The 15,617-nt window shown below is 44.6% G+C and overlaps 1 protein-coding gene across 1 annotated transcript in view; it reads left to right on the plus strand.

Moving 5' to 3' along the window:
- The window catches only part of LOC120047149 (thrombospondin type-1 domain-containing protein 7A-like), a 69,053-nt gene that overhangs the window by 21,290 nt on the left and 32,146 nt on the right, over positions 1-15,617 (plus strand). Inside the window, exons 7-9 of the mRNA XM_038992683.1 lie at positions 2,862-3,056; positions 7,568-7,826; positions 11,620-11,735. Of these exons, the coding sequence (XP_038848611.1) occupies positions 2,862-3,056; positions 7,568-7,826; positions 11,620-11,735 (570 nt within the window). The remainder of the gene's footprint in view (positions 1-2,861; positions 3,057-7,567; positions 7,827-11,619; positions 11,736-15,617) is intronic.

Genomic DNA, 15,617 nt, shown 5'->3' on the forward strand with positions numbered 1-15,617 from the left:
AAAATTTGAGGGGTCTGAATACTTTCTGAATGCATTGTATATTATGACGACATTTTATGTCTTTTTCGGCGGTTCGGGCCCATACAATTTTTTCTGGAGGCAAGTTCGGAGCCGAAGTCTACGCCCCTTCGTCGGTGATTGGTCAACAGTAGAGAGTCTTCAATAAAGGAGACTCGTTTTCAAGCACATTTGTTTGATTGAGAAATACTGCACCAAACGTCTTAGTTAGATGTAAAATTGAACGGCTAAGATCTCCTTGGCAAAAATGGCAAAATGAATGGCAGATTTCTTGAGTTATTTTAGATTAATTCTGATTATTTTGAGGAAATGTATACTGGCTATGGCATCTCAAAATGGACAAACAGTACTATTGCCGCTTTTTTCTTGTTTTTCAAGCAAAGTTCTTTTAAGGGAGTATGCGAGCACAGGCACCAGCCGAACTGAAGCATGCTGACGCTTTTAGTCAGGGTCTCACCCTCTGGATGAAAAATCATGTTGCTCAAGGTGACCTCTCTACCAACTCTCTAACTTATGGCTATACTGTAAGTGAGTGAAGAGCTGGAGACGACTAGAGAGAGAATGGTGTTTAGCCGCCCTGCCATTTATCATGGCTGCCATTTATCATGGTGTTCTCTCCTGACGCCCTCCCCCACCTCACATCCCCCTCCCCGTCTCCTTTAACGCTTCCCAAGCTCAACATAGCCACATATTGCCCTCCCTCCTTTTCAGTTTCTCAGCCAGAGCAATTAAACCCTGCTCGCACTAAATCAAATCAATTCTCTCTGGCCCTGAGTCTCGGGGACTCCCTTAACTTTGCAGCTACGTGGATTTACTGTTCCAATTTATTACTGAAGAATGTTTGACTGAAGACAATGGCAGTCGTTGCAGAGAGATGCCGTCTGGGTTTTTGAGCAGGTTTCAGAATGTGGGTGTAATTGACAAAGATGCTATGTTACCAATCCCAAGTATACTCATCGTTCCTAGTTTGAGTGTTAACTAAGAGATATAGAGTGATATCAAAGAGACACACAGACATAGACACAGGCACCGTCATGGATATGAGTCCAAATCATACTCCTACGATGACAATGACCTCTTGTCATCCTCCTAATTCTGAAAAACTTAAATATTTATAAAGTTCCTCATCCTACGTTACATTGTCATCTCACCTTATGCAGGACACATACTGTACATGTACATCCACTAGTGTCATTCAGGGTTATTGTCAGGTGATATCTTCCTAGTAGCTTTGTGAGAGGCACAATCTCTTTGTGTTTTTCTGCCTATCTTGACTGGCGTTGACCGATTCCTTCTGTCTCCGCTGATGGAAATTGATTTGTTGTGTTATGATTTCGTGCTACTTTTTGCCCTAGAGACTTTGGGCTCAATGTCTCCTGCCATACCGAGGCTGAATTTCATGATACTGCCACACCAACAACAAACAGCCACACCGCAGACAAAAGTCTATACAAATGTCATTGAAACTCCACTGTCGATACTGAGCGTGTCTGATCTATACTGATATGAACTGTTCTGACTCATTTAAAAAGAACCGTTTTTCTCAGTTCACTGAGCCTGGAGTTTTTCTGGTGAAGGGTGTTCTGTTTGTTCATGTTTTCGCCACCGTGAGAGCCACTGGGTTTCCCTGTCACTTCGCATTTCCACACTGTCTCGGTTCAGTCACGATTGGTTCACTGAATACTCCTCAAAGTGTCATCTTAATGTAAAGGCAGGCCGGTAGGAGGGTTTGAAGCTCAACTCATCCTCAGCCTGAAATTGCAAAAACCAACCGTCGGAAGATACAAGATACAATGCAGAGCCATTGTGTTGCTCATTTGGAGTGCTGAGAAATGTTTTGAATTCAAGTTCATTGCAACAATATTACCTAATATTTTTCATCATTTCATAATTAATCAACATCTTCTTTTTTTTTAAACAACAGAAAACCCGGTGTATCTAGGTCAAACGGTTTTGCTATTTCAGTCTTCTGTGTTTCAGTCTTCTGTGATGTATATGAAGTGTAATATTGGGATATATACATTTGAACTCTATATCTGACATGGTACAGGTGGCTGTAAGCTCATAACCATGTGTGTGAGGAATATACTTTTCTTTCAAAGTGGATTTGTTTCTGTGACCCTGATTTAGCCCACTACAGTAAAAGGTTAACCTGTTAAAAGCACATGCAAATTACGTGGCTTAATAGTGTAACTCACTTAAGCGGTCATGAATCACAAATATGTAAGTGTAAAATGTTTAAGTCCCATGTGAGTTTGTACTTACTTTGTCCAAAGCTAATTCTGTATTCAGATCGAGTTGCGTTGAGAATAGCGACATCATTATTAATATATTGTAGAGATTATCCTCGCACGCTATTAAACAGTTACCAAACATTTGATCCAACTCTGAAGTCAAAAGGAAGACAACAGATTAAATTGAATGTCTATGTTAATGAATTGTGTGGGTTGAAATTGATTAGCATTCAATGACACTAAGGAAACAATATACAGTATATATTAACAAGCCCACCAATAGACCATGAAATTGTGGTGTGGTTTATCATATTGTAGACATTATAATGGGGGTGGGTAACCTAGTGGTTTGACTCCCCGAGCTGACTAGGTGAAAGAATCTGTCCATGTGCCTTGAGCAAGGCACTTAACCCTAATTGCTCCTGTAAATAGCTCTGGATAAGAGTCTGCTAAGTTATATAAAGTGTAGTACAATTACAGATTCTGTTGGTTGTTGTTTAGAGATTTTTTTCTGTATTGAAAAGGTTTATAAAAGTTCAATCAATTATTTTTTCTCTATTGTTACAATGGTGTGCATTCCTTGACCGTACCGTTCTTTGTGCCACCCAGGTGACATGGTGGACAAGGAGCTGTGTGGGGGAGCCTCTGCCCCTGAGCCCATCGCCTGTGATGTGCCTTGCCCTAAGGACTGTGTCCTCAGCGACTGGACCTCCTGGTCCTCCTGCTCCCAAACCTGTTCCAGCAAAACCATCGAGGGCAAGCAGCTAAGGACCCGCTCCATACTGGCCTACAACGCTGGCGAAGGTGACTATGAGACTATGTACTGTAGATGATGTACCATTCTGTACGGTCTGTGTTGTACTACTGTAGTGTTAATATATAATATATCATGTTAAGGGGGTCTTTCTCTTTGTATAGCTTTCAAGTCACACTGACCTTCAAAGTGTCTGTCCCTCTGTCTGTTACTGTCTGTTACTGTCTGTTACTGTCTGTCTATCACTCTTTCTGTTACTGTCTGTTACTGTATGTCGCTCTGTTTGTTACTGTCTGTTACTGCCTGTCTGTCTGTCACTCTGTCTGTTACTGTATGTTACTGTCTGGTGCTGTCTGTTGCTGTATGTTACTGTCTGTTGCTGTCTGTCTCTCTGTCTGTTACTGTCACTATCTGTCTATCACACTGTCTGTTACTGTCTGTCTGTCTGTTACTGTCTGTCTGTCTGTCTGTCTGTCTGTCTGTCTGTCTGTCTGTCTGTCTGTCTGTCTGTCTGTCTGTCTGTCTGTCTGTCTGTCTGTCTGTACCTATGTACCTATGTACCTCTGTCTGTCTGTACCTCTGTCTGTAACTATGATTTTTTGTTTTCATTGAAACATTTGGCTAAAAGTTGATCTGCATGTTGTTTACCTCCCCACAGTAACTGCAATGGTAGTGGCATGGATCACAGTGATGGAGGGTAACACTTGTGATTGAAACTAGCTGTTAGCTACATTTAACCTTAGCGATATGTTGACAAATGACAAAATAATAGGATTTCTGTCAATGTTTTTAGACTTTACTGTAGTTACAGTTGAAGTCGGAAGTTTACATACACTTAGGTTGGAGTCATTTAAACTAGTTTTTCAACAACTCCACAAATTTCTTGTTAACAAACTATAGTTTTGGCAAGTCGGTTAGGACATCTACTTTGTGCATGACACAAGTAATTTTTCCAACAATTGTTTACAGACAGATTATTTCACTTATAATTCACTGTATCACAATTCCAGTGGGTCAGACGTTTACATACCCTAAGTTGACTGTGCCTTTAAACAGCTTGGAAAATTCCAGAAAATTATGTCATGGCTTTAGAAGGTTCTGTTAGGCTAATTGACATAATTTGAGTCAATTGGAGGTGTACCTGTGGATGTATTTCAAGGCATACCTTCAAACACAGTGCCTCTTTGCTTGACATCGTGGGAAAATCGAAAGAAATCACCCAAATCAATCACCCACCTCAGAAAAATAATTGTAGACCTTCACAAGTCTGGTTCATCCTTGGGAGCAATTTCCAAATGCCTGAAGGTACCACGTTCATCTGTACAAACAATAGTACGCAAGTATAAACACCATGGGACCATGCAGCTGTCATACCGCTCAGGAAGGAGACGCGTTTTGTCTCCTAGAGATGAACGTACTTTGGTGCGAAAAGTGCAAATCAATCGCAGAACAACAGCAAAGGACCTTGTGAAGATGCTGTAGGAAACATGTACAAAAGTATCTATTTCCAGAGTAAAACGAGTCCTATATCGACATAACCTGAAAGGCTGCTCAGCAAGGAAGAAGCCACTGCTCCAAAACCGCCATAAAAAGCCAGATTACGGTTTGCAACTGCACATGGGGACAAAGATCGTACTTTTTGGAGAAATGTCCTCTAGTCTGATTAAACAAGAACTGTTTGGCCATAATGACCATCGTTATGTTTGGAGGAAAAAGGGGGAGGCTTGCAAGCCGAAGAACACCATCCCAACCGTGAAGCACGGGGGTGGCAACATCATGTTGTGGGGGTGCTTTGCTGCAGGAGGGACTGGTGCACTTCACAAAATAGATGGCATCATGAGGCAGAAAAATGATGTGGATATATTGAAGCAACATCTCAAGACATCAGTCAGGAAGTTAAAGCTTGGTCGCAAATGGGTCTTCCAAATGGACAATGACCCCAAGCATACTTCCAATGTTGTGGCAAAATGGCTTAAGGACAACAAAGTCAAGGTATTGGAGTGGCCAATACAAAGCCCTGACCTCAATCCTATAGAAAATTTGTGGGCAGAACTTAAAAAGCGTGTGCGAGCAAGGAGGCCTACAAACCTGACTCATTTACACCAGCTCTGTCAGGAGGAATGGGCCAAAATTCACCCAACTTATTGTGGGAAGCTTGTGGAAGGCTACCCAAAACGTTTGACCCAAGTTAAACAATTTAAAGACAATGCTACCAAATACTAATTGAGTGTATGTAAACTTCTGGCCCACTGGGAATGTGATGAAAGAAATTAAAGCTGAAATAAATCATTCTCTCTACTATTATTCTGACATTTCACATGATTAAAATCAAGTGGTGATCCTAACTGACCTAAGACAGGGAATTGGTACTCTGATTAAATGTCAGGAATTGTGAAAAACTGAGTTTAAATATGTTTGGCTAAGGTGTATTTCAACTGTATACCTCAACAGCCTTTGGGCACCATGGGTTTGATTTAAAATCCTCGTAGCACTAGATGTAGTGAAATAAGTAGTTGCTTTTGGTTTTGTTGTTGTTGTACAGTAAGTAAGTATAACTCATTCTTCAAATGTATTTACACATTCTCATATCTTGATGGGAGAATTTTAACATTCTATATCAATGTTTTCCAAAGGTCTTTCAAGGGTGCCAAAGTTTCCAAAGCTTTTTGGTACATTCTATTTTTATCTTTAAAATTAGTAATAGTACTAGTAGTGGTAGTAGTAGTAGCAGTAGTAGTAGTAGTAGTAGTAGTAACAGTAGTAGTAGTAGTAGCAGGTGATGAGTAGTAGATATTGTTAGCGTAGAGAGTTGGGTAGATGATTTAAAGGGGCAAATCATTGTTGAAACAATAAAAAAGTGTACTACCCGTCACTGTTTCAGTAAAACGCTGCAGGATGAGGCTGGAGAAATGTAACCACTCTAAAATGTATAGACAGAGCTATGGATGCAAGGATTAATTATCCATTATATCAAAATTATGGTTTAAAACCTGTTTTGAGGCTGTACAGTGTTTGTTTACATTTACTTTGTTTAGAAACATTGGAGTAAAACAAGGTTATAATTTAGGTTCTGATGGGGTACGACAGTTAAAATAAGTTTATTAGGCATGTTTTAAGTTATATTCTTCTAGTAGGTACATATCATTCATTTATAAGTCCAAAAATGTATACAGACACTGCATATTGGCCCTTTAAAGTTTTTCTGATTGGAGTTCTTCCCCACCAATGTGGAAAGTCTTCACATCATTATGTATGCTACTTCAATATTTTTTTTGCCTTTTACTGTCGAAGAATATCTCCCAAAAGATAGATATTTTAGCAGTCAAGTGTGCCGTCTGTTAGGTGATCCCAAGCTCCAGTGTGTCATAAGCCGCATACTAAATGTAACCGCGCTAGCTCAGACACCCAATACATTATGGATGTCTTTCCGAGTACATTTTATGAATAAGTCAGAAAAGTGATGAAATTCATACCGCAAACATGAATGAACCCATATTCAATGAGCGGCATCCTTTGAGTAGCATTAAAGCATTAAACCCACTTGTCACATTAAGACTGGACTGAAGTTGCTTCACCATTCATAAATCATCCACTACAACTCCCTGTAGAATCGACATAGACTTTACCTCTGCCCAACCAAACCACTTTTCTAGGTCAGTCTGGGCACCATCTGTGGCTTACTTGTCCGGTTAGTTTACACTATTGGCAGATCCAGCAAACCGACATGGTTAGTCAGCGATGTAAGCAGGTAGCAGTCAGCAGAAAGGAAGGAGGAAGAGGTCTGTTCATTTGCCATCAGGTTTAGATTAGTCTGAGTTGGCATTCCACATTGACTGGCCTGTGAACAACACCACTGCTGCTCATTATGGAACAGGTTGGCTTTCATCTCAGGATGTTGCAGGTGTGGAGGACTTACAGTCCCACAATGCCCCCTTCATCACTGCCCAAACCTGTAAGTGTCTGCAATTACTCCGAAGCACTAAGGGCTCCGAATCGCCCCACCTGCCTCCACTGAGCAGAGATGAGAGAGACAGAGAGATAGTGACTGACAGACAGGAGAGAGAGAGAGCGCATGAGAGAGAGGTGAGGAAGGGACAGAGTGATGTTGGATGTGTTGGATGTTGTAAATCCAACAGAGGTGGAGAAGTGGGTTGGTAATCAGACTTGCAACTAGCAGTAGGAGGAGATGAATCGTCTGAGCCTCAAAGTGGGCTGGAGGATTAAAATGCATTGTCAATCACCGGGGGAGGTCAAGCCTTTCAACACCATCATGGACTGTCACTATCAATAACTGGCTGAATCTTTCAGACTTTGTCATGGCAGAATCTGTCATTATTTAAGGGCTTCATGTATAAGCCAGAGCCTCCTTGACTGATGACATTGAGACTAACCTGTATATGTGTGTGGTGTGGTAGAGAATTTGAACTTATTGCTTTTTATATGCTGCACTGTCATTGTGCACAATGCCGAACCTCTATAAAGTAACTTTTCAACTCGCCCTTTCTATCTGTGTGCGTTTGTTTGTGCGTTTGTGTGTGCGTGTGTGCGTGCATGTTCCTAGGTGGTGGCATGTGCCCCAACAGCAGTTCCCTGCAGGAGGTGCGTAACTGCAATGAGCATGCATGTACGGTGTACCACTGGCAGACTGGCCCCTGGGGCCCCTGTACTGAAGACCCCTCAGCCTCAGCCCTCAACACCACCACTGGCCCCAGGTCTGCTGCCGGCCCCAACACCAGTGGGCAGGGCCCTTGTTCCCAGGGCATGCAGACACGCAAGGTCATCTGTGTACGGGTCAACGTGGGACAGGTGCCGCCCAAGAAGTAAGAACATTTAGGCCCTAGGTGTGTACGAGTGTGTGTGTCTGTGTGTGAGTGAGTGAGTGAGTGAGTGAGTGAGTGAGTGAGTGAGTGAGTGAGTGAGTGAGTGAGTGAGTGAGACAAGAAGTCATACAGTATGAAGAGCAGCTCTCAAGCCCTGTCTCTACTCCACAGGCAAACCCAGATAAATAAATATATGCCGTCCCAAACAGGCTAATTAGCCCTGTTCATTTAGGCCTGTGTAATTTCCCACTGATGATAATGACAGTAATTACGTGGCTTTGATTCTTTAAGGCAATTAAATCACCACAAGATGAGAGATGCAGGATGTCTATGGTTTGCAATGCAGAACATACACCGCAACCTCAAAATGCATCAATAAGTTTAGTTTACAGTTAGCTTAAAGTTGTGCTCTTGCACGGGGTGCTGATTTTCTTTGCTAGGCTTATCTATGTGGGATGTTATGATTATTTAACTAATTAACCTGCTGTATTTAAGATCCAGAAATCTTAACTGTAAGTCTACAGTTTACAGATCTGCTATCCAAGGTCCTGAAGTAATTTCCACCTGGCAGGATAAAACCTCCCAGTCCAAGGTGCTGAGCCATTTTAGGCTTTACTATGGAGTACATATCATTTTAAGGCCATTGTATTTTGCCTTTGTTATGAAATAACTTTCCTGCATGTTTTGCATTCTTTCAAGCCACTATTGCTCTTAAAGAGGCTTTCCCCTGTCATGGTGGATTAGGTTAAGACCGCTAAAGCTGGCAAAGCTCCAAAAGTGCCTTCTCTCAGTGCTTTGTCTTTAAGTCCTTTGTTGTGAAGGGATAGTTCATTCTAAAATCAATATTTGTCAGTCATTGGAAGACTTCAAAAGTGGTCTTATGTCAGGGTGCGTCCATGTCCAATTGGTGCCAATCTTTTCCATTTGCTTAGGAGAGATGGTGTGGAATCATCTCGAAACTGAACCACTAAGCCCACCAGCTATCTAGCTTAAGTGTAGAGGTGGTTTCACCCTGCCTGCACTCAGTGCGCTGCATTGTAACTTGACATGGTCTCTAGTTGTTATTTTTCCACCTGTGTCTTCTCTTCCCACCATCATACTTGGCAGGTAGGTTTGATTAGCGCTCCCCCAGGAACCTGGCAGAGCAAACGAACACACGTCTGCCTCGCTGGTGTGTATGCAGATGTGCTCCAGTTCACTCACAGAGGGCTCAGCGCTGTCTTCACACACCCCGAGGCAGTGAACCTCACACAGTGTCACCACACACACACTGTCAAAGCCCAATAGAGAAGAGAGTCTCTCAGAGACAAATATGTCACTCCCTCAGGCATACGCTTCTATCAGTCTATATACAGAGTACTGCAGGGGGATTTGGAACTAAAACATCTTGGTTTATTGATTGTGACAATTTGCATGGGGATTGACGTCCGATGCTTTTGTGTGATCGCACCGATGCTTACTTGGACTGTCGGAAAAGGAGTTGGGATGAATAATTGTGATAGTGTTTGACAGTCATAGTCAATTACGTGGATGTGTCCTAACGACAACTGTGTTAAGTCACTGTGGATGACAGTGACAGATGGTTGAAAGCTGTCGAGACAGAGGCCAAAGAAACGTGCGCAAAGCCGGAGCCGTTTTCTCCCCGAATATTAAACAAATCATGTTTTATTTGCTGTTGTACTTTTTAATAATGAATTTAATTAGTGCTTACCATTTTGTGCCAGGCTTTGTGTGCTTTTGCAGTCTCTTAAAATGTTGTGGGTTGCAATGTTTCTTCACTCTCTGTTCAACCATACAGCATGCTCATTTTGAAGAACCTCTCGCCGAACAGATTATTGAAGCGATAATGGAAAATAGCAGAACAAAAACATTACCCTGGCAGACTCTTCTTAATGATGTGCTGTGGGACAGACTCAGAGTAAATGTTGTGTTTCTTGCCTCACTACAAATCATTACATTTAAAGATCATTAACACTAGCAGGGAAAACAAGTCGGCTTAAACCAGAGGATGCTTTAATTGGATAATCTAATGACTAGTCGAAAAGTCTGCATACTTCAATAGCAGTGAAGACGGAGTTTTCTGTGGCGTCGGTGTCGTGTTCTGGCAATGAACATGGCCTGTTTTTTTTATGAGAATGTAATTACATTTTTAGCATCCAAATTCGCATAATACCTACCATTACACCTGGCCTAAAATACAATTAAAGTAACAGGGAACAGTAGGAATGTTTCTGTCTGCTGGAGCATTAGTTCAGCATTAGTTAAGCATTAGTTACGTGAGGTAGTTAAGTGCTCGGGTCAACCACTCAATCTGGGGTCATGTTGCTGTGTCTCGTATTTGACCGTGTTTCGTCTGGAACGTCGTTAAAACTGAAAGGGAACAGTAGGGATGTTTCTGTCTGCTCGAGCATTAGTTCAGAATTCGTTCTGTGAGGTGTAGTGAGGTGCATATTGCTCAGCTCAAAAGCTCAATCTGGGTCATCTTGTTGTGTCTCATCTTCTATTGTTTTGCCTACATGATTGCTACCTGTGGGCTTCTCTTTTGAAGTCTTTGAAGTAGCTTGTCCTTAAACAGGTTCCCATGACCTTTGCACCTGTTGCTAATGCAGTTAATCTGTGTAAACTCTTTAAACCTGAAGAGGAAATAAGAAACTGATTTGATCCAAGCCTGACCCATATTTATCATCATCAGCAGCTCTCTATTCTCCATCCCTGAGCACTGCTTTGGAGTGTAGAAACAGTGTACGAACGTGCCAGAGGATTTGTCTCACTAAAGAGGGATTTAGCTCTCTCTCTATTGGTATTAAACATAAATCTCTCCTCTCTTCGCATGGCTGCCTGCTGCACTATTACATTGTGCGTGTGAGGCACCCTATTTCTCCCTGACGACACGGTGCTAACGAGTGGAGCAACCCCAGAAGAAGACAGTGCTCCTACTCCCAGTGTGTAAACCTGAGCCAGATGATCAGCGCTAGCTCGGCTATCTATGTTATCTCAGCAATAGGATGAGGAAATAGAGCCGGAACATCACTTAAAAAGCCCCAGGAGAGCCCATGTTCCGAAAAATCCGATTACTTGATGTAGACGGACAATTTTCCCCCGTTTATCTTCATCCAGTGGCCATTCACTGGGGATCAGAGGTACTTATAACTATAGGCTGAAGATTACATATAACCCTTTGTCCGTTAAATATGAAGACCAGCTCCAACCACAATCCCAGCGATCTAACGGATTATCGTCCAGTAATAGAATCAATTTAAAACGGGAAGGGATCCCATGGAGGGTCTTATCTATAGTGAACTGAATCTAGCCTGGAGGAATTATATGCAGATTCTCCATTTAAGAGGAATGAATATTAACAAAGGCTGCCAAAGCCGTATACTGTAGGTAATGTTTACATTGCCCTACATAAGACATAACATGATCTTCTCTTTCCTTATCTGTCAGTGGTACCATAGATTGACATGGACATTAGACATAGGACTTCTTAACAGACAGTTGCTTCCTGTTGTCCTAGTTTGTGCTTCAGAAACACTGGATTTCTCTCTGTAAAAGCCAAGTGGTTTTACAAAAATAACCCGGCATAGTAGGAAACCAAGCAGGTTAACGTACTTTCTGAGAGGACTATCTTCCAAGCCAAGAATCTACCACTGTCCCTCGATAGCTCCATGGCTCTTGGCTAATCGGATTAGTCATTTGAATTCCTGCAGCCAAAGTGAGAAGCCTGCGTCTGTGTGTTACCAGCTATATGTTTGCATGTGTTACCAGTAGTGTGTGTATGTTTACCATGTAGGTGTCCTGAGAGTCCTCGTCCAGGCACAGTGCGACCCTGTCGAATGCCCTGTAAGAAGGACTGCATCGTCACCCCCTTCAGCGACTGGTCCCAGTGCTCTCCCAGCTGTGATGCAGGTATGAAAGAAGAATTCAAGCTACTGTGCAAAGACATCCACACAAATAACAACCCTACAGATGTAAGATCTTAATTTGATCGCCCTGTTGCAGGAGAACTTACCTGCTATGCATTTACATTACATTTAAGTCATTTAGCAGACGCTCTTATCCAGAGCGACTTACAAGTTGGTGCATTCACCTTATGATATCCAGTGGAACAACCACTTTACAATAGTGCATCTAACTCTTTTAAGGGGGGGGGGGTTAGAAGGATTACTTTATCCTATCCTAGGTATTCCTTAAAGAGGTGGTGTTTCAGGTGTTTCCGGAAGGTGGTGATTGACTCCGCTGACCTGGCGTCGTGGGGGAGTTTGTTCCACCATTGGGGTGCCAGAGCAGCGAACAGTTTTGACTGGGCTGAGCGGGAGCTGTACTTCCTCAGAGGTAGGGAGGCGAGCAGGCCAGAGGTGGATGAACGCAGTGCCCTTGTTTGGGTGTAGGGCCTGATCAGAGCCTGAAGGTACGGAGGTGCCGTTCCCCTCACAGCTCCGTAGGCAAGCACCATGGTCTTGTAGCGGATGCGAGCTTCAACTGGAAGCCAGTGGAGAGAGCGGAGGAGCGGGGTGACGTGAGAGAACTTGGGAAGGTTGAACACCAGACGGGCTGCGGCGTTCTGGATGAGTTGTAGGGGTTTAATGGCACAGGCAGGGAGCCCAGCCAACAGCGAGTTGCAGTAGTCCAGACGGGAGATGACAAGTGCCTGGATTAGGACCTGCGCCGCTTCCTGTGTGAGGCAGGGTCGTACTCTGCGAATGTTGTAGAGCATGAACCTACAGGAACGGGTCACCGCCTTGATGTTAGTTGAGAACGACAGCGTGTTGTCCAGGATCACGCCAAGGTTCTTAGCACTCTGGGAGGAGGACACAATGGAGTTGTCAACCGTGATGGCGAGATCATGGAACGGGCAGTCCTTCCCCGGGAGGAAGAGCAGCTCCGTCTTGCCGAGGTTCAGCTTGAGGTGGTGATCCGTTATCCACACTGATATGTCTGCCAGACATGCAGAGATGCGATTCGCCACCTGGTTATCAGAAGGGGGAAAGGAGAAGATTAATTGTGTGTCGTCTGCATAGCAATGATAGGAGAGACCATGTGAGGATATGACAGAGCCAAGTGACTTGGTGTATAGCGAGAATAGGAGAGGGCCTAGAACAGAGCCCTGGGGGACACCAGTGGTGAGAGCACGTGGTGCGGAGACAGATTCTCGCCACGCCACCTGGTAGGAGCGACCTGTCAGGTAGGACGCAATCCAAGCGTGGGCCGCGCCGGAGATGCCCAACTCGGAGAGGGTGGAGAGGAGGATCTGATGGTTCACTGTATCAAAGGCAGCCGATAGGTCTAGAAGGATGAGAGCAGAGGAGAGAGAGTTAGCTTTAGCAGTGCGGAGCGCCTCCGTGACACAGAGAAGAGCAGTCTCAGTTGAATGACTAGTCTTGAAACCTGACTGATTTGGATCAAGAAGGTCATTCTGAGAGAGATAGCAGGAGAGCTGGCCAAGGACGGCACGTTCAAGAGTTTTGGAGAGAAAAGAAAGAAGGGATACTGGTCTGTAGTTGTTGACATCGGAGGGATCGAGTGTAGGTTTTTTCAGCAGGGGTGCAACTCTCGCTCTCTTGAAGGCGGAAGGGACGTAGCCAGCGGTCAAGGATGAGTTGATGAGCGAGGTGAGGTAAGGGAGAAGGTCTCCGGAAATGGCCTGGAGAAGAGAGGAGGGGATAAGGTCAAGCGGGCAGGTTGTTGGGCGGCCGGCCGTCACAAGACGCGAGATTTCATCTGGAGAGAGAGGGGAGAAAGAGGTCAAAGCACAGGGTAGGGCAGTGTGAGCAGAACCAGCGGTGTCGTTTGACTTAGCAAACGAGGATCGGATGTCGTCGACCTTCTTTTCAAAATGGTTGACGAAGTCATCCGCAGAGAGGGAGGAGGAGAGGGGAGGGGGAGGAGGATTCAGGAGGGAGGAGAAGGTGGCAAAGAGCTTCCTAGGGTTAGAGGCAGATGCTTGGAATTTAGAGTGGTAGAAAGTGGCTTTAGCAGCAGAGACAGAAGAGGAGAATGTAGAGAGGAGGGAGTGAAAGGATGCCAGGTCCGCAGGGAGGCGAGTTTTCCTCCATTTCCGCTCGGCTGCCCGGAGCCCTGTTCTGTGAGCTCGCAATGAGTCGTCGAGCCACGGAGCAGGAGGGGAGGACCGAGCCGGCCTGGAGGATAGGGGACATAGAGAGTTAAAGGATGCAGAAAGGGAGGAGAGGAGGGTTGAGGAGGCAGAATCAGGAGATAGGTTGGAGAAGGTTTGAGCAGAGGGAAGAGATGATAGGATGGAAGAGGAGAGAGTAGCGGGGGAGAGAGAGCGAAGGTTGGGACGGCGCGATACCATCCGAGTAGGGGCAGTGTGGGAAGTGTTGGATGAGAGCGAGAGGGAAAAGGATACAAGGTAGTGGTCGGAGACTTGGAGGGGAGTTGCAATGAGATTAGTGGAAGAACAGCATCTAGTAAAGATGAGGTCAAGCGTATTGCCTGCCTTGTGAGTAGGGGGGGAAGGTGAGAGGGTGAGGTCAAAAGAGGAGAGGAGTGGAAAGAAGGAGGCAGAGAGGAATGAGTCAAAGGTAGACGTGGGGAGGTTAAAGTCACCCAGAACTGTGAGAGGTGAGCCATCCTCAGGAAAGGAACTTATCAAGGCGTCAAGCTCATTGATGAACTCTCCAAGGGAACCTGGGGGGCGATAAATGATAAGGATGTTAAGCTTGAAAGGGCTGGTAACTGTGACAGCATGGAATTCAAAGGAGGCGATAGACAGATGGGTCAGGGGAGAAAGAGAGAATGTCCACTTGGGAGAGATGAGGATCCCAGTGCCACCACCCCGCTGACCAGAAGCTCTCGGGGTGTGCGAGAACACGTGGGCAGACGAGGAGAGAGCAGTAGGAGTAGCAGTGTTATCTGTGGTAATCCATGTTTCCGTCAGTGCCAAGAAGTCGAGGGACTGGAGGGAAGCATAGGCTGAGATGAACTCTGCCTTGTTGGCCGCAGATCGGCAGTTCCAGAGGCTGCCGGAGACCTGGAACTCCACGTGGGTCGTGCGCGCTGGGACCACCAGGTTAGAGTGGCGGCGGCCACGCGGTGTGAAGCGTTTGTATGGTCTGTGCAGAGAGGAGAGAAGAGGGATAGACAGACACATAGTTGACAGGCTACAGAAGAGGCTACGCTAATGCAAAGGAGATTGGAATGACAAGTGGACTACACGTCTCGAATGTTCAGAAAGTTAAGCTTACGTTGCAAAAAATCTTATTGACTAAAATGATACAGTACTGCTGACTGGTGAAGTAGGCTAGCTAGCAGTGGCTGCGTTGTTGACTTAGTTTGAAAGTGTAGCTGGCTAGGTAGCCTCGATAACTGGCTAGGTAACCTTGACAATTACTCTAAACTACACAATTATCTTGGATACAAAGACAGCAAAGACAACTATGTAGCTAGCTAACACTACACTAATCAAGTCGTTCCGTTGTAATGTAATAGTTTCTACAGTGCTGCAATTCGGTAGACGGTAGACGTTGGCTAGCTGCTGGCTTGCTAGCAGTGTTGCCTACGTTAGGACGAAAATAGCTGGCTAGCTAACCTCGGTAATTACGATAATTACTCTAAACTACACAATTACCTTGGATACTAAGACAGCAACGACAACTATGTAGCTAGCTAACACTACACTAATCAAGTCGTTCCGTTGTAATGTAGAAACTAATGTAATAGTTTCTACAGTGCTGCTATTCGGTAGACGGTAGACGTTGGCTAGCTGCTAGCTGCTGGCTAGCTAGCAGTGTTGACTAGGACGAAAATAGCTGACTAGCTAACCTCGGT

The sequence above is a fragment of the Salvelinus namaycush genome, chromosome 5 (assembly GCF_016432855.1).
Source record: "Salvelinus namaycush isolate Seneca chromosome 5, SaNama_1.0, whole genome shotgun sequence".
In the NCBI taxonomy this organism is placed as follows: Eukaryota; Metazoa; Chordata; class Actinopteri; order Salmoniformes; family Salmonidae; genus Salvelinus; species Salvelinus namaycush.